Source organism: Rutidosis leptorrhynchoides, chromosome 9, assembly GCF_046630445.1.
Source record: "Rutidosis leptorrhynchoides isolate AG116_Rl617_1_P2 chromosome 9, CSIRO_AGI_Rlap_v1, whole genome shotgun sequence".
NCBI lineage: Eukaryota > Viridiplantae > Streptophyta > Magnoliopsida > Asterales > Asteraceae > Rutidosis > Rutidosis leptorrhynchoides.
In genome coordinates, this window is record NC_092341.1 from 162,076,260 (window position 1) to 162,098,232 (window position 21,973).

General features: G+C 34.0%; 1 protein-coding gene across 1 annotated transcript; it reads right to left on the minus strand.

Annotated features, from left to right (window-relative positions):
- Positions 1-17,624: 17,624 nt before the first annotated feature.
- On the minus strand, positions 17,625-18,245 carry LOC139868443 (uncharacterized). The gene has a single exon (XM_071856774.1). It carries the CDS (start codon positions 18,243-18,245, stop codon positions 17,625-17,627), a length of 621 nt encoding a protein of 206 aa, XP_071712875.1.
- Between the last annotated feature and the right edge of the window lie 3,728 nt (positions 18,246-21,973).

A 21,973-nucleotide genomic window follows, 5' to 3' on the forward strand; every position in this document is an offset into this window, starting at 1 on the left:
TCAAACTTATATAATTTTAATATAAACGGTGATACGAAAATGAGTTCTATAAATTTTAGGCTTATTAAAAAATGTATTTAGGAACTATTTGTTAAGTTTTAACACTTTTTATATTTTACCCAGAATTGAGAGGGACAGTTGATGTAATTTTTATTTAACAAATTAAGGATCAAATTTTATACCATAATGACCAAAATAAATAAATATAGTTAATTTAAAAATATGGGATTTTTCTGAATACTTTTATCCGCCACTAATTTCGCACGATACATAGTTCGTGAAAACTGTCGGCACAAAATAACAATTCACTCGGCTGCTTCACTATTAATCACTGTACAAGATTGAATCATGATTGGTCACTGTTTATGTTTTCTTGTTATCACACTTTCTAATATATATTTATACATGCCATGCGAGACATAAACCAAACCCACTTGTAAATTAATTAACTAAGCTTGATTAGTTAAACTTCTACTTTCTATTTTCAAAACACCAAAACTCACCACATATCATTTATCAACTTGCAAGACTTGTTTCATCAACATAACTTCAAATTACCATTCTCTACATTTAATGATTATCATCATAACTCGATTTCAGAAACTAGATAGTAATTTCACATACAAGATCATCCGTCACAATGAAAAACAATTTACAAGTTCATCATCCTAATCATTTGTTTTCTTTCTTCTTCCTTGACAACCCGCCATCACCATAACTCACTACTGGTCCCCACCACTCTCGGCTGCCATCACCACTGTGAGACCACCAAAACAACCACCACCTCTATAACTCTCTCTCCTCTCTTTTCTTTTGAACCGTGAACCATCACACCTTCAAACCACCACTTTTGTTGATAACCATCATCAACCCTAAACACAACCTCAACCATCGTGTTCCTCTTCTCTCTCTATCAAACACCACATAACCTTCACCATCGAGCTTCACCACAATTCCAACCGCCACTATTTCCTTTCTTTTAGCCGACACAAAAACTAAAGGAATAATCCTACTTGATTTTTAATAGTATAATAAGAGTAAAGATGAAAGGGACGGCTGTTATTTCCTGTTACAAAGTTATAGCCATGATCGTTCCTATTTTAATTTCTTGGGCCGAAACAATCGAAGTGTACTACTGTAACTACCCCACTAATATCACATTCAAATCAACATGTTGTTGGGCTGGTGTAGATCAGGCTTGAGAAGTTATTACTGGATCAGTTTAATCATGAGCCAAATTCCTTGTAATTGAGGTTTGGGCCGTACTTTTTTTTTAAACCCAATGGTGTTAGTGATTAGATGGTGATGAGGTATATGATATTGATGTTCTCAATGTTGAGACTCTGTTTGAATTACGTAAGATGTTGGATGATCATGATAAAATATTACGTGACATGTGATTATGTTAAGACAATGAATATGACGATGATGATGTTAAAATCATAATGATGAGGGTTAGATGATGATATAAGTTAGGATGAAGATGATGGTGCATCATGATGAGTATGATGGTGATAGTTCATGATAATGATATTCGATGGTTATGTTAGTGATGATGGAGGTCGAAGATGATTCCCGAATGATTATGATTTGAGGTTGTAAATGAATGATGAAGATGATAGTGAAGCGTTTAGATGATTATGATTAGGATATGATTATGATATGATATGATTATGATTATGATATGAATATGATTATATTATGATTATGTTAAAATTATAATTTTGATTATGATTATGATTAAGATGGTGGAATTAAAACGAATAGGATTATGATTAGGATTATGATGATGATAGTTTAATAGGATAATAAAGGTTTACAAGTGATGATGATTCGGGTTAAGGATGTTATCGGGTTAGCGGGACGTCACGGGTTCAAATCCGGACTTGGGCATTTTTTTAGGATTACTTCTTTGAGGTTCGAGAATCTGAGGCCAACCTGCTTTGTTAAGTTCTGTCGTATGCATATTTTTACTACAAAATATCGTATTGTGAGTTTCATTTGATTCCCTTTTACTCTTTATTTTTTTGGGACTGAGAATACATGCGCTGTTTTTATAACTGTTTTATTAAATGCTTTGAGATATATTTTTGAACTGAGAACACATGCGCTGCTTTTATAACTGTTTTACTAAATGCTTTTGAGATATATTTTTAAACTGAGAATATATGAACTATTTTTATAAATGATTGACGAAATAGACACAAGTATTCAAAACTACATTCTATGATAGAATTATTTAGATTCAGAGGTTCGACTTATATAAAATTTTTATTATCGACCATCGGTGAGAATATTTTGCCATTGTACTCAAGCATTAGCTCCCGAAATGGTTCGATTTAGTAGTTAGTAACGGAGAGATGATTTTGTCATTGCACGCACGCATTAGCTCTCATTTTAGCTACCATCAGCGAGATGATTTTGCATTGCACGCACACATTAGCTCCCGATGTATTGTATTGTATTGTATTGTATTCGATTTTGTAGTTAGTAACGGAGAGATGATTTTGTCATTGCACGGACGCATTAGCTCCCGTTTTAGCTACCTCGGAGAGATGATTTTGCATTGCACTCACGCATTAGCTCCTGTTGTAAAATTATATTGTATTAACTACCACGGTGAGATGATTTTACATTGCATGCACGCATTAGCTACCGTTGGTAAGTTTTTTGAAAGGTTCCGGTGTTCTTCATATGAATGATTTTACAGCAGGAGTAGACCTGCACAGATTGTTTTCTAAATATGAGTATCTTGTGGTCTATTATATTATTGGAAATGATTATTTATGATAAACTAATGAACTCACTAACCTTTTGGTTGACACTTTAAATCATGTTTATTCTCAGGTATTAAAGAAATCTTCCGCTGTGCATTAGCTCATTTTAAGGATATTACTTGGAGTCATACATGGCATATTTCGAATGACGTTGCATTAGAGTCATTGAGTTCATAAAGATTATTATTAAGTCAATTATAGTTGGATATATTATGAAATGGTATGCATGCCATCAACTTTTGATGTAAAGAAAGTTTGTCTTTTAAAAAAACGAATGCAATGTTTGTAAACATATAGAGGTCAAATACCTAGCGATGTAATCAACTATTGTAAATCATTTATAATGTATATGAACGAGGAATTTCATAGTGATACTGACTTAAATAAGATAGTAAGTTCATGTGCTAGGTCTTCACAGATTTTAGTATCAAAAATAGAACATGCAGGTAAGACCGGTAAAATTGGTTTCACTTCCACAGCAGGTTGATCAAACACCTCATATATCTTAATGTTGCTAAAACTAGATTTGGTAAACACTTCATTCTCAAGCTTTAAAATGTATTTCTCTAGCATGAGTGTAGGAATATAAACCAATATACGTTTAGGCAGATAATTAGCATTTTGCATATTCTGTTCATGTTCAACTAACTCTTGTAAGAAACTAGGATGTGATTTACCGAATTTAGCGTTAACCTTTTCATACATTAAGTTGATTTGATAATATTTCTTAGATGAACGATTAGCAATCACATTATCAAAATCAGTATTAGATGAATGCACAAAATGATATGGTAAACCAGCTTGAAAATAATCAGAATGATATAATCCAAGAATCTTTTTCGAAATATCATCCAACATCTCGGGATCTTCATTCCCAACCCACAGTTATCACCATGAATTGTTTTCAGTCGATTCATAAAGATTGTTTGTTTTGAAAGTTCCATGTCAATTATAGCTTTTGATTGTTCAGTTCGATAGAGTTTTTCCTCATATCGTGCAATTTGAGCTTTCATTTGAAGAGAATCTTTAGTAAATAGAGAAATTTCAGATTTCTTTTTAATTATGGTTTCTTCCAATTGAATAATTTTCTTGTTTAACTTGGAAATCGTGGGTTCATGTTGTTCTTTATGGTCGGAAAAATCTTTTTCTAAGAATTGAAACTTCTCCGCAAGACTTTCGGATTAAAAATAATAATCTGTTCTTTCCATCTTAATTGAAAGTATTGACTTTTAAAGTTCTTCCAAATTAGTGTCCATGGAGCTAAGTTGGGTTCTCAATTGATTCACTTCTGATTGTGAATTGCATGATGAAGATTTAGTCTCATTTAGTTTGATTTTATCTTTTAAAGTTCTGTTTTCAAACCTTTTACCTCTTTTGACATAGAGATTAAATTCTTCATCATGCCATTTTGTACTTTGATAAAATTAGGTGGGATTTCAGTTAACTGTACCTCATCATCATCAGATGTCGAGTCAGAATTCTTCTTTCCTTCCTTAGCTTTGATTAGCTTGGTCACCTTGCAGACATTAGCATGTTCCTCCTCGAATTCTGAATCATCCGTCCAATTGAACCAAGTATCATCAATCGGTTTCAGCTCTCCCCACAGTTTCCATATCCTTTGCCATTAACATTTTCTTTTTGTAGTAAGCTACATCCTTCTTCTTTGGCATTTTTCAATCACGAGAGAAATAAACAGATTTGCCAAAATTAAAAAATGTGGAATCTTCCTTCTTGGAATCATCAGATTTTTATGGTTGAGGTTTCTTGTAATAAGAGGAAGAAGATGAATTCTTACGTTGTTGTTTGATTTTCCTTTGAAATTGTACTTGTTCAAAGCTTTGGTGAACATTGCTGCCATCTTAACTATCTCACGGTGAGTATCATCAACATCTGAAAGATCAATTTCTTCAGAATCAGGTGACTCTTCAACAAGCACTTTCTTTGATAAGCTTTTGAAAGTGGTGTAGGATTTGCTTTTCTTCTTGGCAATAAGAGCAAGTGGATCACTAGGAGAAGACTCTTTCCTTTTTGCTTAAAGGGCAGTCACAGCTGGTTGATAATGCATAAGAACCCCAACAAGCTCATGAATATTAAGCTTATCAATATCCTTGTTAGATTGAGTGATAGTTCCATAAGGAATCCAATCAGAATTGAGCTTTTTGAGAAACTTCATGTTGATCTCAGCATTCACCTTTATAATCTTGCACTTTTCAACTCATTTAGAACATCATTGAAACGTCTGTATGTATCATTGATCAATTCATCAGGTTCCTGCTTGAAATCTTCATAAAGTCCTAGGGCCTTATTCAGCTTAGTGACATTGGTCACGTCATATCCTTCTTGTTGTCTCCTGATCTCATCCCATATGTCCTTAGCAGATGTATTGCTATCAACATTCTCAAATAGTTTATACGAAATAGCTTGTGTGACGACCCGGAAATTTCAGACCAAATTTAAACTTAACCTTTATATGTTTCCGACACGATAAGCAGAATTTGTAATGTTGAATCTCAAAAAGTTTGGAACTACATTCATGTAATCAATTACCCTTTGACCGTGTTCGACGATTCACGAACAATTATGAGTATATAGATATGTATATATAATATATAATATTAACTGAAAACATTAACAAAGTATTAGATATATGATACTTTACATGAACGTATTTGTTTCGATATATTTATCGACAGAATTAAGAGATAATATCAAATGATTGAATTATCAGATACATTATGATATGATTACGGGCCTATGTTATGAGGTCCACTGTGATTTAAGAAATCTATTCTTTTTGACAACATTCGAAAAATGGTAAAGTGATTTATAAATAAGAACAAATGTGTCAATTAACAGGAACTAGACAAGGGTTAGTGGAAATTCCTGTTTAATTTCCAAGGCATGTTTTATAATATTTTTCTCGTAACCTTGATAAGATAACTATGTTAACTTTCATTTTATTTAATATGAAAATAAGAACGTCGAGTGTAAATAACTTAGATGTTGGATATCGACAAGTTAAGTAACTCGACATTTTTCATTAAGATGATTTCATACGTTTATTTAACCTTTGGACTTTATCCCATGCTTCACCAACAGACTATAATTTAAAAACTTAAAACCTATTATGAATATATAATTCTACTTTTCTAAAATGTTTTATGATATAACGATTTCCATTATTTTAACCTTTTAACAAAATGATTCTTAAATATATTTAGTTTTGGAAAACAAAATTATCATATTTATTTGATTTAGTTTCAAAAGTACAAAAAAACGTTTTCAGTTTAAAAAGAACTTTATTATTAAAACGTATATATCTTTTATAAATATCTAGAACCGCTATTGACAACTCATTACTAAACCAGTATGATAAAGTTAACGATATTTATATTTTTTTATTAAATATATATAACGATTTAAATTAATATTATATATATTTATACGCGTATTATACGTATATAGTTTTATACTTTTACTATACTTTAACTTTACCTTTACTTTACTTTTACTTTACTTTAACTTTAATAATTCAAACTTTAATAATTCACTTGAATAATTCACTTTAATAATTCATACTTTAATAATTCACTTTAATAATTCATACTTTAATAATTCACTTTAATAATTCATACTTTAATAATTCACTTTAATAATTCAAAAATCTTTTATAAATAGAATTCAATAGGTTTTATTATTTCATAGAAACTTGAAAATATATTTCTCTAAACTCTCTCAATCGAATTACATATATATATTTTCTTTGTATTATTTCAAGATATTATTAGTACACATAAAATACTACGACGGAGTTATACTCAGACGATTTCAAATGGGATAGAGCTAAGGAAATTATGGGTTATAGCTATGGAGGTGATGGGTATTGATCGAGGGTATTGCTCGTGAGGTCAACCTAACGTTTATCATTTTCGTTGCGTCTACATACTTTCCTGCAATATTGAATCACAATATTGATACGTTCGTGAATCCGAGACAAACTCTGCACTTGTTCAGTGCCATCATATACATAATTGCTACGAAATACAGTATTGTGAGTTTCATTTGCTCCCTTTTTAATTGCTTTTGCAATATATATTTTTGGGCAGAGAATACATGCGCTGTTTTATAAATGTTTTACGAAGTAGGCACAAGTACTAAAACTAATGCTATGTGGGTTTAAACCAGAAATATACCCTTAGCTTGGTAACATTAAACTACTTGTCTATGTACGGTAGGCGCGAATCCTAAAGATATATCTATTGGGCCTGACAAACCCCATCCTGACTATGAGATGCTTTAGTACTTCGAGGTTATTTTAAACACACCTGATCTGGTGTACTTCAGAGGGTAAAACATGAATGTTAAGGCTTGTTATCGGGTGCCTACAACTTATAGAATACTTTTAAACACTTGCGAGTGTACGGATATTTATGGAAACTGAAATCTTTTGGTCTATTACTATTACGGAAATGATTGATTATAATAAACTAATGAACTCACCAACCTTTTGGTTGACACTTTAAAGCGTGTTTATTCTCAGGTATTAAAGAAATCTTCTTTTGTGCATTAGCTCATTTTAAGGATATTACCTGGAGTCATTCATGACATACTTTGAAAGACGTTACATTCGAGTCGTTGAGTTCATCAAGATTAATATTAAGTCAATTATAGTTGGATGTAATATGAAATGGTATGCATGCCGTCAATTTTTGATGTAAAGAAAGTTTGTCTTTTAAAAACGAATGCAATGTTTGTAAAACGTATCATATAGAGGTCAAATACCTCGGGATGTAATCAACTATTGTGAATCATTTATAATGTATATGAACGGGTTCTTTCAGTTGGTATCAGAGCGGTGGTCTTAGCGAACTAGGTCTTGCATTAGTGTATCTAACTGATAGTTGTTAAGATGCATTAGTGAGTCTGGACTTCGACCGTGTCTGCATGTCAAAAGTTTTGTCTATCATTTTTAGTCAGAAATCATCTACTTACCATCCTTAGGAAATTACCTGCTTATCATTCTTAGTCTAGATACGTCTTGCTGCATTGATTGCATGAATAGTGTATAGACAAAATTCATATCTTAGCGTATCTGCTAAATCATATCTTATCGTATCTATTACCGTAAACTTTGCCTGACATATTCCGTAAATTCCTCCGTTATCTATGAAATCTTTTGATCTATATACATAGATATTCTATGTAGTTAGAAAACCACCCGATAGCCGGAAAATCATTTCGTATCGAAAAATCCTTTATCAAATCGTACGAAATGGAATTCGTCATCTGTTCAAGTTCCTCGGATTCCGAAATGGAATCCCACTCAAGCTCCGAAAGCAGTGTGACTGGAATAGATCAACCAATCAGCCATCATCTATTCTGGATGAATTGGGGATCGGTTCGTAGCCTCCTTAATCATTGGAGACAAGAAGAAGGCGATCCTTTCCATCCACCACATTGCCCTTTTTGCAATGAACCTGAAGCACTTACCGTCGAACCTGTCCGAAACACCATTTTCTCTCTCATTTCCAGAGTATCTCATCATGATTATATACTACACCAAATTCTAGATCTTATTTATCCGCTCGACCGAACCGAAAATCACCTCGGTGTAATAGAAGAAGTCAACGAGCTTCGCGCTCGGGTAGTGGCTTTGGAGAATATGGTGCAAAGGTTACAAACACCAGCAGCAGCACCAGCAACATAACCAGTACCACCATCAACAACATCAACAGTACCATTACCACCACCAACAACAACCGCATCACAAACCTCAACTTCACAATCTGTCCCATGAGCATCGACGTCATACGCCCTGTAGATACTAAGGAATACCACAACGATGAAGTATTGATTCATAACTTCATTGGGAAAACATTCTACGACGATTATGTAATTTCTAAAGTTTAGAAATTATCTATCCTAGCCTTAACCATAAATCAAGTGAGTTTAATTTAATATTAACCCATTAAATCTATATTACATCTGACGAAATATACACATATATTTCCATAAAGACTGTAATAAAATTCTTTTGTACAAAATATTAATTGTGACATATTTTTTTAACGGGTAGGTAATACCCGAGAGATATATAAATTCACAATTAATATGTTACATTCTTCGAATCTGATTCAGTAAATCATCCATTATACTCCCTACTTTCACAACAATATACATTCTTTTAAAAAAATCAAAACAACCATACTCATTCAAAAATCTAATTACATATTCTGATTTTGAAATCGCCGAATTCAATTCAAGTTATAACCGGTATCATCACTCTTAGATTCTTACATCTTTCAAAGCTATACTTTAACTTCAAAACTGTGTTAGAACATCGTATGTATATTAACGATTATAATCTGTGTTCAAGCCCTTCGAAATACCTGAAGACACTTCAAATAATGAACAATCGAGATGATGATCCAACCACATGTTATCCACAGTTACGTACCTGAAACTCTTGAAACTAAAGTCATAATTTAACATGTATCCATGTCAGACCTTTTGGCATTTACTAGCTAAAATAACTTTTCAATCCCTTCTAAAAATAGACGATTTTGTCACAGCTCCAGCAAACCAACTTCAATTGTTCATTCGAATAAGCCATATTATAATGATTACCCCTTCATCATTATTACCGGGGAACCTTTCATATCTCGCCACATTAGCAGTAAACTTATTAACAACTTCATTGATCTTTGACTTTTCAAAAAATATTTATATTTATCAAAACCCCATCATTTACTCATCTGCATCTTGTAACGAGAATTGCCATACGAATCATCGGAAATTAGCAATCAGTATTTTGAAATCTCGCAGCATGTCTACGCCAACAATTATATGTGTCTATCTTCTGGACTTATATACTTTGAATGTGAAGTTTCTGAAAAACATCCTAAACTGCGAACTAGTTCTCGAAATACTGATGAAGCCGCAAAAACTATAAACGACCTTAACAGTAAAAAGTTTGATGATAAAGAGTAGTGTGTTGGCAAAGCTCAGAAAAAGAGAAGATTTGGTACTGAAAATACGGATTGAGCAAACCATGAAGAAGGCTGTGGATAAATCAAAAGGATGAAATCTACCTTTAAAGAATCCAAATGATTCTGTGTCTGCTGAAGTCATTATCGAATACCTTGCTCCTGACTCTAAACCCTTACGGACAATATTCTTCATCATCCTCTGATATTAGAAATTTTAAGATATCATCGTATCTTTCATTATAAATATTCTCCATATTTCTGAAGATATTTTCATAATTATTCTTATCTAAAATCATTTACCTCTTCGTGCTGTCTGTATTACATCATAAAAGAAACTATTTTAGTTTCTAAATTCTGAAACTTTCGAATTTAAAATAGGAATATTTTTGAAGTAGTGTTGGGAACTGAAGCATGAACTAGTATAATATAATGACACTTGATCAACGTGATTATATTACAGTAAGTCATGCTGAGTTTCAAAATGGAACGTGATGATTCACAGATCATAACGTCATCATGTGCTATGTTACACGACTCTTGTATTCTCTTTAACCTCTAAAATATCAAGAAAATATTTCTTGATGATTCAGCCTTTTCCGAGGTATTCTAGTAATTTGACAAGTCAAGATCGTGCCATTACAATTTCCTTCTTAGAACATTAACAATGTTCATTCCAAAATTCATATATGCGAATTCTGGACCATTACAAGCTGTGCTTAATCGAAAGAAGAAGAAATGAAAGGACAAAACTCCGAAATAGAAATTGGGGTATAAATCACAGCAAATAAAAGAGAGCATTAATTGGGGATGACAATGATTATAGAAGACAGAAGCAGGGACATCGAAATATAAGGGAAGATATAAAACCCAACAATAACCCAGAAACTATAAACCGTATCTATCGATGCATATAGCAATATAAAGACACGGGAGAACTAAGAACACTATAAAACCAAGAGTATAGTAGAAGTAAATAGATTCTTCCGGAGGTAGATGAAAAAGAAGAACGACAGATATGAAAGTGAGGAGTATATCGAGAATCAGCACTGGATGAAGCATATTGATGAATAATTTTAAAGTAAGAATTGAGGGAGAAAGAATAGAAGGTGTGAATTAAAAGGAAACGAAGGAGGTGGATTTATAGTGAAATATCCGATAGAAAAATCGAGATGAATCATCGCATTAAATCGAAGAGGATCATAATTTTCTTAATCACCGAAGAATCAAATCCTATATAGATTACAAAGATTTTCTTTAATCCGGAGATCAACCATGATGACGTCAAAAGATAAGACGAATCCCTATTTTCTCATTTCACTCTTTTACGATAGCTTCACTCATACGTTTCGAGTAATTGAATTATTTTATCCATATTTTCTCAATCATGATAAAACCCTATGAATCAACTTATATTCATCATAATAACATTCTTATTGTTAGCCATGACGACCTCGATCAAATTTCGGGACGAAATTTCTTTAACGGGTAGGTACTGTGACGACCCGGAAATTTCCGACCAAATTTAAACTTAACCTTTATATGTTTCCGACACGATAAGCAGAATTTGTAATGTTGAATCTCAAAAAGTTTGGAACTACATTCATGTAATCAATTACCCTTTGACCGTGTTCGACGATTCACGAATAATTATGAGTATATAGATATGTATATATAATATATAATATTAACTGAAAACATTAACAAAGTATTAGATATATGATACTTTACATGAACGTATTTGTTTCGATATATTTATCGATAGAATTAAGAGATAATATCAAATGATTGAATTATCAAATACATTATGATATGATTACGGGCCTATGTTATAAGGTCCACTGTGATTTAAGAAATCTATTCTTTTTGACAATATTCGAAAAATGGTAAAGTGATTTATAAATAAGAACAAATGTGTCAATTAACGGGAACTAGACAAGGGTTAGTGGAAATTCCCCTTTAATTTCCAAGGCATGTTTTATAATATTTTTCTCGTGACCTTGATAAGATAACTATGTTAACTTTCATTTTATTTAATATGAAAATAAGAACGTCGAGTGTAAATAACTTAGATGTTGGATATCGACAAGTTAAGTAACTCGACATTTTTCATTAAGATGATTTCATACGTTTATTTAACCTTTGGACTTTATCCCATGCTTCACCAACAGACTGTAATTTAAAAACTTGAAACCTATTATGAATATATATAATTCTACTTTTCTAAAATGTTTTATGATATAACGATTTCCATTATTTTAACCTTTTAACAAAATGATTCTTAAATATATTTAGTTTTGGAAAACAAAATTATCATATTTATTTGATTTAGTTTCAAAAGTACAAAAAAAAACGTTTTCAGTTTAAAAAGAACTTTATTATTAAAACGTATATATCTTTTATAAATATCTAGAACCACTATTGACAACTCATTACTTAACCAGTATGATAAAGATAACGATATTTATATTTTATTTTATTAAATATATATAACGATTTAAATTAATATTATATATATTTATACGCATATTATACGTATATAGTTTTATACTTTTACTATACTTTAACTTTACCTTTACTTTACTTTTACTTTACTTTAACTTTAATAATTCATACTTTAATAATTCACTTTAATAATTCATACTTTAATAATTTACTTTAATAATTCATACTTTAATAATTCACTTTAATAATTCATACTTTAATAATTCACTTTAATAATTCAAAAATCGTTTATAAATAGACTTCAATAGGTTTCATTATTTCATAGAAACTTGAAAATATATTTCTCTAAACTCTCTCAATCGAATTACATATATATATTTTCTTTGTATTATTTCAAGATATTATTAGTACACATAAAATACTACGACGGAGTTATACTCAGACGATTTCAAAATAAGTTTTCAAACAGGATAGAGCTAAGGAAATTATGGGTTATAGCTATGGAGGTTATGGGTATTGATCGAGGGTATTGCTCGTGAGGTCAACCTAACGTTTATCATTTTCGTTGCGTCTACGTACTTTCCTGCAATATTGAATCACAAAATTGATACGTTCGTGAATCCGAGACAAACTCTGCACTTGGCCAGTGCCGTCATATACATAATTGCTACGAAATACAGTATTGTGAGTTTCATTTGCTCCCTTTTTAATTGCTTTTGCAATATATATTTTTGGGCTGAGAATACATGCGCTGTTTTATAAATGTTTTACGAAGTAGGCACAAGTACTAAAACTAATTCTATGTGGGTTTAAACCAGAAATATACCCTTAGCTTGGTAACATTAAACTACTTGTCTATGTACGGTAGGCGCGAATCCTAAAGATAGATCTATTGGGCCTGACAAACCCCATCCTGACTATGGGATGCTTTAGTACTTCGAGGTTATTTTAAACACACCTGATCTGGTGTACTTCAAAGGGTAAAACATGAACGTTAAGGCTTGTTACCGAGTGCCTACAACTTATAGAATACTTTTAAACACTTGCGAGTGTACGGATATTTATGGAAACTGAAATCTTGTGGTCTATTACTATTACGGAAATGATTGATTATGATAAACTAATGAACTCACCAACCTTTTGGTTGACACTTTAAAGCATGTTTATTCTCAGGTATTAAAGAAATCTTCTGCTGTGCATTAGCTCATTTTAAGGATATTACCGGGAGTCATTCATGACATACTTTGAAAGACGTTGCATTCGAGTCGTTGAGTTCATCAAGATTAATATTAAGTCAATTATAGTTGGATGTAATATGAAATGGTATACATGCCGTCAATTTTTGATGTAAAGAAAGTTTGTCTTTTAAAAACGAATGCAATATTTATAAAACGTATCATATAGAGGTCAAATACCTCGCGATGTAATCAACTATTGTGAATCGTTTATAATGTATATGAACGGGTCCTTTCAGCTTGCATGATGATATTCTTGGCTTCCATATCACCCTAAGCACGCTCACGTCTCTCACCAGTAAGTTCATAGACAGGAATTGGTAGACCGGTTTCTGGATGAAATTCAGCAATTGGTCCATCTCTTAAAGAAGCCCAAATGTGTTTTTCTTTTTCATCCTTCTAGTCTATGTACTGAGTGATACGATGCAGCAATTGGTAATACTTGCCGTCAAACAAGAGAGGAGGTTTAGTATCTGATCTGATAATCAAAGTATCTTGAGTAGGCATTTTGATAAAGAACTGAGGTAGATTTGGTAAAAATTTGGTATGGATTCGGTAGATCTCAAAAACAAAGATCCAGTACCAAAAATCTAACAAAATGTCAGATTCGGTTTCAGTACTGTAGCAGACTCGGGTTCACTATCTTGTTCAGTATCGCAGCAGATTCGGTATCTGACTCAGTATATCAGATTCTGTATCAGAAACTGATAAAAGTAAATAAATATTTCACACAGATTCGGTAAATATAGAAACTGAAGCCTTAGAGCACTTAAACCTCAAAATATATCAAGTATAGTTGAGATTCTGGTTCGATATCTGGCTCGGTAACCAGATTTTGTAAAATTTGAACACAAATGAATCCAATCCAATGCTAAAGACTTTGAATCAAACTCGGTAACCTTGTTTCACAAGGAAACAAGTTAGTAATAGATAAAATATCAAGTATACCGAATGTGATTATACCGAATGTCAACTGTAGCAGTTGATAAACCGAGTCTAGGTATGAAAACTTAGAAAATGATCAAATCCTTGCTCAAACCACTCGAACTAGCTGCGTTTGATCAAACTGAATATGATTGAATCAGAATCACATCACAATTTGCAACACTTAAAATGAATTTCTAACTTGAAGTAGACTCGGTATGGCTGTTAATATACCGAATGAAGATCAAATCACCAATAATTGATGAATTGATGAAATTAAATCGTCAAATTGTTGTAAAATCACCTCACGAACTTAACTGAATCTACAAACCTTCACTTAAACACAGAAACAAGCTTGAATTGATTAAAATATAGAGTTTTAGCCACGAACTCTAAAAATTATCTTGATTCTCCATAATTGTTGTGTAAAGCTGTAATGATGATTAAAACACCTTCCAATACACCTAATTAAGCTTCGCTGAACTTCTCACACTAATCTGAACGTCAGATTATCACTTTCGATTATACTGAATATGATTCAATCTAACCGAGTTTATTCAGGTTTGTAATCTTCAATCTCTGGATCGATATAGTGATGTAATATCACTCGCTGGATGCTCTGATACCAAATGATAGGTCAGATCATAGTGAGAATTGAAGAATTGATTGTAAGAATGAGACTCGCTAAGGTAAAGAACATATTCGCTATTAGAGAGTTTCAGTAAGTTTATATTCCATAGCTTCTTAAACTCAGTTACAATGCAATGACTATCTAATTAGGACTACTAAGGTTCCTTATATAGCCCTCTTCTAAGGAACCATCTAATAAGCTTGTTTCATATTAACACTATACACATTTCGGGATCCTAACACTTTGGAGAGTGTGATTCACAGAGACTGTTGTCTAGAAATTAGCCTTGCTTTTCAGCCATTCTCCTGGGTAACAAACTTCTTTTGCAGGGATTTTCATGCCTTATTTATAAACTTTGCTCTTCTCCTCTCTTTTGAGAGTTTTTTTTTTCATATCCCTCCTTCATAATGTTTGTCTATCTCTTCTTGCGCCCCAGAGAGAATGGTTTTTAGCCAAAATAGGTCTCTGATCTATCAAAAACAATCTGGAGATTTAGAATATTTCGACAAGTATTTTGAAGTAAACTTGATCAATCTATCTCTTTGAATCTTTGGATTTGAAAATGAGAAAAGAAATGAGGATAAATGGGTAACGTATTTGGTAGTGAATTTAGGGTGAGAATTTTCTGATTCTTCAACTCTTTTGATTGAGTTGGTCATTTTAAGTACTTGGTGGTGGAAATGGAAATGGAAGGTTTTTTTCATCTCTATTCGGAATGGTTTCGGAAGAAGTATCGCACCTTCACCACGTATGACGCTTACTAACCGTTGGTCTTGAAACGTATGTCAGGAGCAAGTTCTAACTCAAATCATACACCAACACGCGCTTCAAATTGAATAGCAAAGTATTGTAGATTGTATTATTCATACAATTACTCTGGCCCAAGTTAACCTCACTATTTGTTGGTAGGGGTCGTACTTGGTCATGCGTAGTCTTTTTTTAACCGTCATTCTAAAAAAATTGTTTGATAAAATCATAAGTTTTAGCTTAATCATTCCGTTCTAGTAAATGTTTGAAATCTAATTATAGAATTTTATAGAAGCTTTTGGTGGAACGGGGTACAAATTCTTCAAATTTCCCATATTTCTAGCTGCTATTATGAGGACTAAAAAGAATTTTCAAAAATTTTAAGCGTGATGATTGCCTTAATGTAACATTCCTAGTTACCACCATCCCACATTTAGAAGAACATTGTCCCTAATGTTCTCTTTTAAGAAAGATTTATCATTTCGTATATTAAGGACAACATTTTTCTAGAATCTCTGAGTGAGTTGCAGGCGATGATCCAACACTTAGAACTTTTAGTGAGTTATAATTTGATATGTAATAAAGGGTGCTAAGGACAGATTAATCTCCTATGTTCGGGTCGGGTTACTGGAGAAGGACCAGATTTGGTGCTGGAATTAACTAGATTTTCCTGAACATGGTTCTGCACAAACAAGAGAGTAATTTTTACTACAAAAAGTTTTTAGTACATAATATAACTGAAATAAACTATAAACTAAAAAGATAAACTAGAAAAGCTCATGATAAAATATCCTGTGATTTCGAGTGCGATATCCTCTAAGAATCAAGATCTCTGAGGGTGGCCTCGTCTAAATCATCAAGGCTGGTGATACCCCTCAGTCCATGCTCTATAGATCTCACATTTGATAAGAGTAAGTCAAGATAGAGGTATGACAGAATTTGCAACTGTGAAAGATCTGCGAATGTGTCATCCTCCTCTGGTATGGTATCAGTTATCTTAAAAACCTAAGCAACTGTAGCAGCCGGTGGAGTGATCGGTGCCATGGTGATAGGAATGGTGACAAGATGGCGATCAGCAAGTGGCTCAACAGTGATTTCCTGGTGGATAATGCCAGGAATCTCGATAACATGAGATGGCATGATCTGAAGAGCAGAGGCTTGAGATGCAGTGAAAGCGGTGGAGATGACAAGTACGGGAGTAGGAGGTTGAGGTGTAGTCCTTCACGCAGGTGGAGCAGTATACTCTATTCTAAACGATGAAGGTCTCAACGTACCGTTGGGCATGCCGAAATGGTCAAGCAAAGCCCCGAAGGCATCGTGTCGACTCTCATGGTCTCGTAAAAGGCACCATGTAACAACTGCATCTGCTATGGTGACCCTATAGTTATACCATCTGCGTAGGCTCTGTAGAAGCTATTCTAGGCACTGGTCGTGACGCAAAATGAGGTGATCGTCTCGGTGGTGCTACTGGAGTGTCATCATCATCTAAGCTCGGTAAAATCAGTCTACATGGATGGAGCTGTCCTGTACTCGGTCTATGCTGTCCCATGCTAGAGCTGGAGGTATAGACTCGGTCGGTCCTCTTCTTTTTTAAAAGAAGGCAGATGGAAGACCTGCTACTCATCTGTCTAACACTTTCAATAAACATTTAAGTTCTAAGAAATTTCACATACACCGCGAAAGAGGTCTTAAAAGCCTTCTGTAACACATTTTCTGAATAGGTGAAATATTTAGGGTTAGTACGCAGGAAATAGTAAATCATTAAATGAAAAATATATATAAAAATACTAACTAGGATAGATTTGGGGTGCCTCCCAATAGTGCTTTGTTTAAAAATTCTTTATAGGTCGACTTTCCAAAATACTTGGTTTACTTAAAGTCAAGGTGGGTCAAGGGAAAGAGGATCTTCTTTCATGGTGTGGTCTTCTAAATAGACTTTCTGTAGGTGTCCGTTAACCTTAAAGTTCCCAAAAGTTCCTTCTAATTCTACGACTCCATGTGGAAAGACATGTATCACTGTAAACGGCCTACTCCATCTAGATTTAAACTTACCAGAAAATCTTTTGAATCGCAAATTGAAAAGTAGAATTTTATCTCCAGGAGCGAACGTTGTAGGTATGAGTTTTGCATCATGTAAAAGCTTGGTGCGTTCCTTGTAGATGTAAGAAGTCTCGGTTGATTGGTCTCTTAATTCCTCGTGTACATTAATCTGCATCTTGCGATGTATACCAGTTTCTGAAGGATTAAGGTTACAGGTTTCAATGCCCAGAGAGCTTTGTACTATAATTCTATTGAAAGTTGACATGCTTTGCCATAGATCATTCGGTATGGTGTAGTGCCAAGTGGGTTTTTGTAGGCAGTAAAAAATGCCCATAGAGCATCGTCTAGTTTCTCGGCCAACTTTTCCATGGTGGCTGACCGTACGTTCCAAAATTCTTTTAAGTGGTCTATTTGTGACTTCTTCCTGTCCATTAGTCTGTGGATGATATGCATTGGACATCTTGTGGGTAACTCCATATTGTTACATCACGTTCATGATTTGAGTGTTGCAGAAGTGTGTGTCTCTGTCACTTATAATAGGGCGAGGTACTCCTAATCGGCAAAATAGTCTTTTGTGGAAGCTGGTGACGACCTTGGCATCATTGGTTGGAAATGCTTGAGCTTCTACCCATCTGAGACATAATCAACAGCTACGAGGACGTACTCTTTCCCGTTGGACTTAGGAAAAGGTCCCATGAAGTCTAATCCCCATATATTAAAGATTTCACAAGCTTGAATGTTGGTGTGTGGCATCTCATTCTTTGCAGATATAATTCCTTGTCTTTGGCAAGCATCACATTGTCTCACAAGGTCCCGAGCATCTCAAAATATATTCGACCAATAGAAGCCAGAATCATAGATCTTTCTAGCGGTGAGGTTTTCTCCGTGATGACATTCCTGGAGAATTCCCAGTGCTTGTTTTTCGTCTATACATCTCCTTATTACTTTATCTGAATAGACTTTAAACAAGTATGGATTGTCCCAATGATAGTGCTTAGCATCTTTGAAGAACTTCCATCTTCTAGTAGCTCTCATTCCATTTTGGACTACTCCTGCAACTAAATAGTTGGATATGTCAGATTACCAAGGGGTATCGATGAATTCTGATCCTAGCTTGACTTGTCCTAAGCTCATAAGTTTTCCTTCCAGAAATTTGTCTCTTATATCTTGTTCAAAAAGGTTTTCCATCACTGAATTTTTACGGCGACTAAGATGATCTGCAGCGACGTTCTCTGCTCCCTTTTTGTCTTTAAGTTCAATGTCGAATTCTTGGAGTAGCAGGATCCATCAGAGGTGTCTTGATTTTGCGTTTTGTTTCACGAAAAGATATTTTAGGGCTGAGTGATCTGTGTAAACCGTAGTTTTGGACAAGATTAGGTAAGGTCAGAATTTATCGAAAGTGATTACTACAACTAGCAGCTTCTTATCAATAGTCGAATAATTCTCTTGAGCTCCGGTTAAGGTTTTTCTTTCGTAGTAGGTCAGATGAAAGTGCTTATATCTTCTTTGGCCTAACACTGCTCGTACGGCATCACACATGATCTCAAATGGTAGACTTTAATCAGGGGCTATCACTATTAATGCATGCGTAAGCTGATCCTTGAGATATTTGAAAGCTTGAACACATTCGTCAGTGAAGACGAACATGACTTCTTTCCGTAGAAGATGAGTGATCGGTCAAGTGATTTTTGAGAAATCCTTGATGAAGCGTCTATAGGATCCGGCATGTCCTAGGAAACTTCGAACTGCTTTTACTGTGGTAGGTTGAGGGAGTTTGGATATGGTTTTGATCTTGGCCTTGTCAAATTATATTCCTGACTTAGATATCTTATGTCCTAAAACTATTCCTTCTTTGACCATGAAGTGACATTTTTCCCAGTTCAAAACTTGGCTTGATTCTTCACACCGGGTCAGCATCTTGTCGAGGTTGGAAAAGCATGAGGAAAAGGTACTTCTGAAAATGGAGAAGTCATCCATGAAGACATCCATACAACGCTCAATCATGTCGTGGAAAATTGCCACCATGCAGCGCTAGAATGTAGCTAGCACATTACATAGCCCGAAGGGCATGTGACGGTAGGCAAATGTTCCATAGGGACAGGTGAATGTTGTCTTCTCTTGATCCTTTGGGTCTAATGGAATTTGAAAATATCCAGAAAAAACATCGGGGAAACAATAAAGCTCATTTCTCGAGAGTCTTTCTAGCATTTGATCGATGAATGGAAGTGGAACATGATCTTTTCGGGTTGCGTCATTTAATTTTCGATAATCTATGCAGACCTTCCAACCGGTAACTTCCCGTGTTGGTATTAGATCGTTATTTTTGTTTTTAACCACGGTCATCCCTCCTTTCTTTGGAACAACTTGTACAGGACTAAACCAAGGTGAATCAAAAATTAGATAAATCAGACCGGCGTCTAGAAGCTTAATTACTTCCTTCCTGATGACTTGTTGAATTATTGGATTCACTCTCCACTGCCTTTGAACTGATGGCTTGAAGTCATCTTTCATGAAGATCTTGTGCGTGCAATACTACAACAACAACAACAACAACAACAACAACAACAACAACAACAACAACAACAACAACAACAACAACAACAACAACAACAACAACAACAACAACAACAACAACAACAACAACAACAACAACAACAACAACAACAACAACAACAACAACAACAACAACAACAACAACAACAACAACAACAACAACAACAACAACAACAACAACAACAACAACAACAACAACAAAACCCAATACCACATGAGTGGTGTATGAGGGAGGTGAGATGTAGACAATCCTGCCCTTATCCGAGAATAAAAACAAGTCATTTCTCCACCCAGAGTGAAAAACACTCTCAAAAGTAGAGAAAGTCAGTCATCTCTCTATTCGACAGATACGGAGATTGTTTACGAGTGGACCTCCGGCCAAAAAGTAGGAAAAAAAATAAAAATGCGAATAAAAATATAAATATATATTTTTAAAAATAGTAATATAAAAGTTGAACATAAATTTAAAAAATAAAAATAAGATTGAGACGCCAAAAGTAAAAAGTAAAAAAAGAAAAAGATGTCATGAAAATGGTAGAATCAAATTTTCATGAGTTTTAAAGTGAGACGGAAATTTAATTTATGCTCTACAAGGCATTCAAGTCTCCAATAGGATAATGCTTGATGTTGCCACAAATAATAGAGCTGAATGACATTGGAAATAGACCTCGAAAGGCATGCCAGGTGGTAGTTGTAGCGCAAGCAAAGAGCCAACCACCCAAACAAAACCAAGCACCACTCATGCACCTTTACGGTAGTCATCACCGAAACCACATAATTAAAAGGAAACCACCTAAGCTCAAGGGCAGAGAAGGTCGTATTCAGCCATAATGGCTCCAATATGCACCGAGCGATGCGAGAATATACATAAACAAAAATAAGCATACATACATAAATAAAAATACATACATGCATACATACATACATACATACATACATACATACATACATACATACATACCTACCTACATGCATATGCCTACATACATACATGTGCGTGTAATAGTTAGGGGTAATTCCCTTAATGTTAGAGATTTTCCATGCTACCGCCTTTTTATGTGACTTTAGCACTTTAATGAGTTCGGCTTTCTTCTTGTGGTGTGAGATCCTTAGATATGATTACCAGAAGTTTCGCTTCCTCTTCTAGGAATGCATATTCGATGTTTAGGTAACTTCTTCAATGCTAGCTCTGGTGTCTCTTCAGTGGATGGTTTCATTCTAGCGATCTCGTTTCTGTCTAGAGAATCATATCCTTCCGGAAACTCTTGTTCTTCTTCTGCATGTGGAGATGCTACTGACGCTATAATGTTCCATTATCTTTGAAATTGTCCTTCTTAATGCTTCATCTTCTGAAACTTCTTCTTTTGTTTTGAAGGATGGTTCAGGAATTTCTTCACAGTTCTTTGTGAGCTGTGGTTCCTGATATACCAGGATGAAGTCGGCGTCTTCATACGGTCTTCTCCTTAATAGAGGTAGACGTGCCATCAAGATTATCTTTTTCGGAGAGTAGAGATTTTTGTTGACCTAATCTAGAGGATGGATATGTGTTAGGATCTTCTTCGGAAAGTTGACCTGTGCTGCATATCTCCATAGATTCTTCCAGGTATTTGTCGAAAAATTCTTGAATAGAGTCTG

What these genes read in the sequence shown, in the direction of transcription:
- LOC139868443 (XM_071856774.1), bottom strand. Translation starts at nt 18,245, where the DNA reads ATGTCCAATGCATATCATCCACAGACTAATGGACAGGAAGAAGTCACA.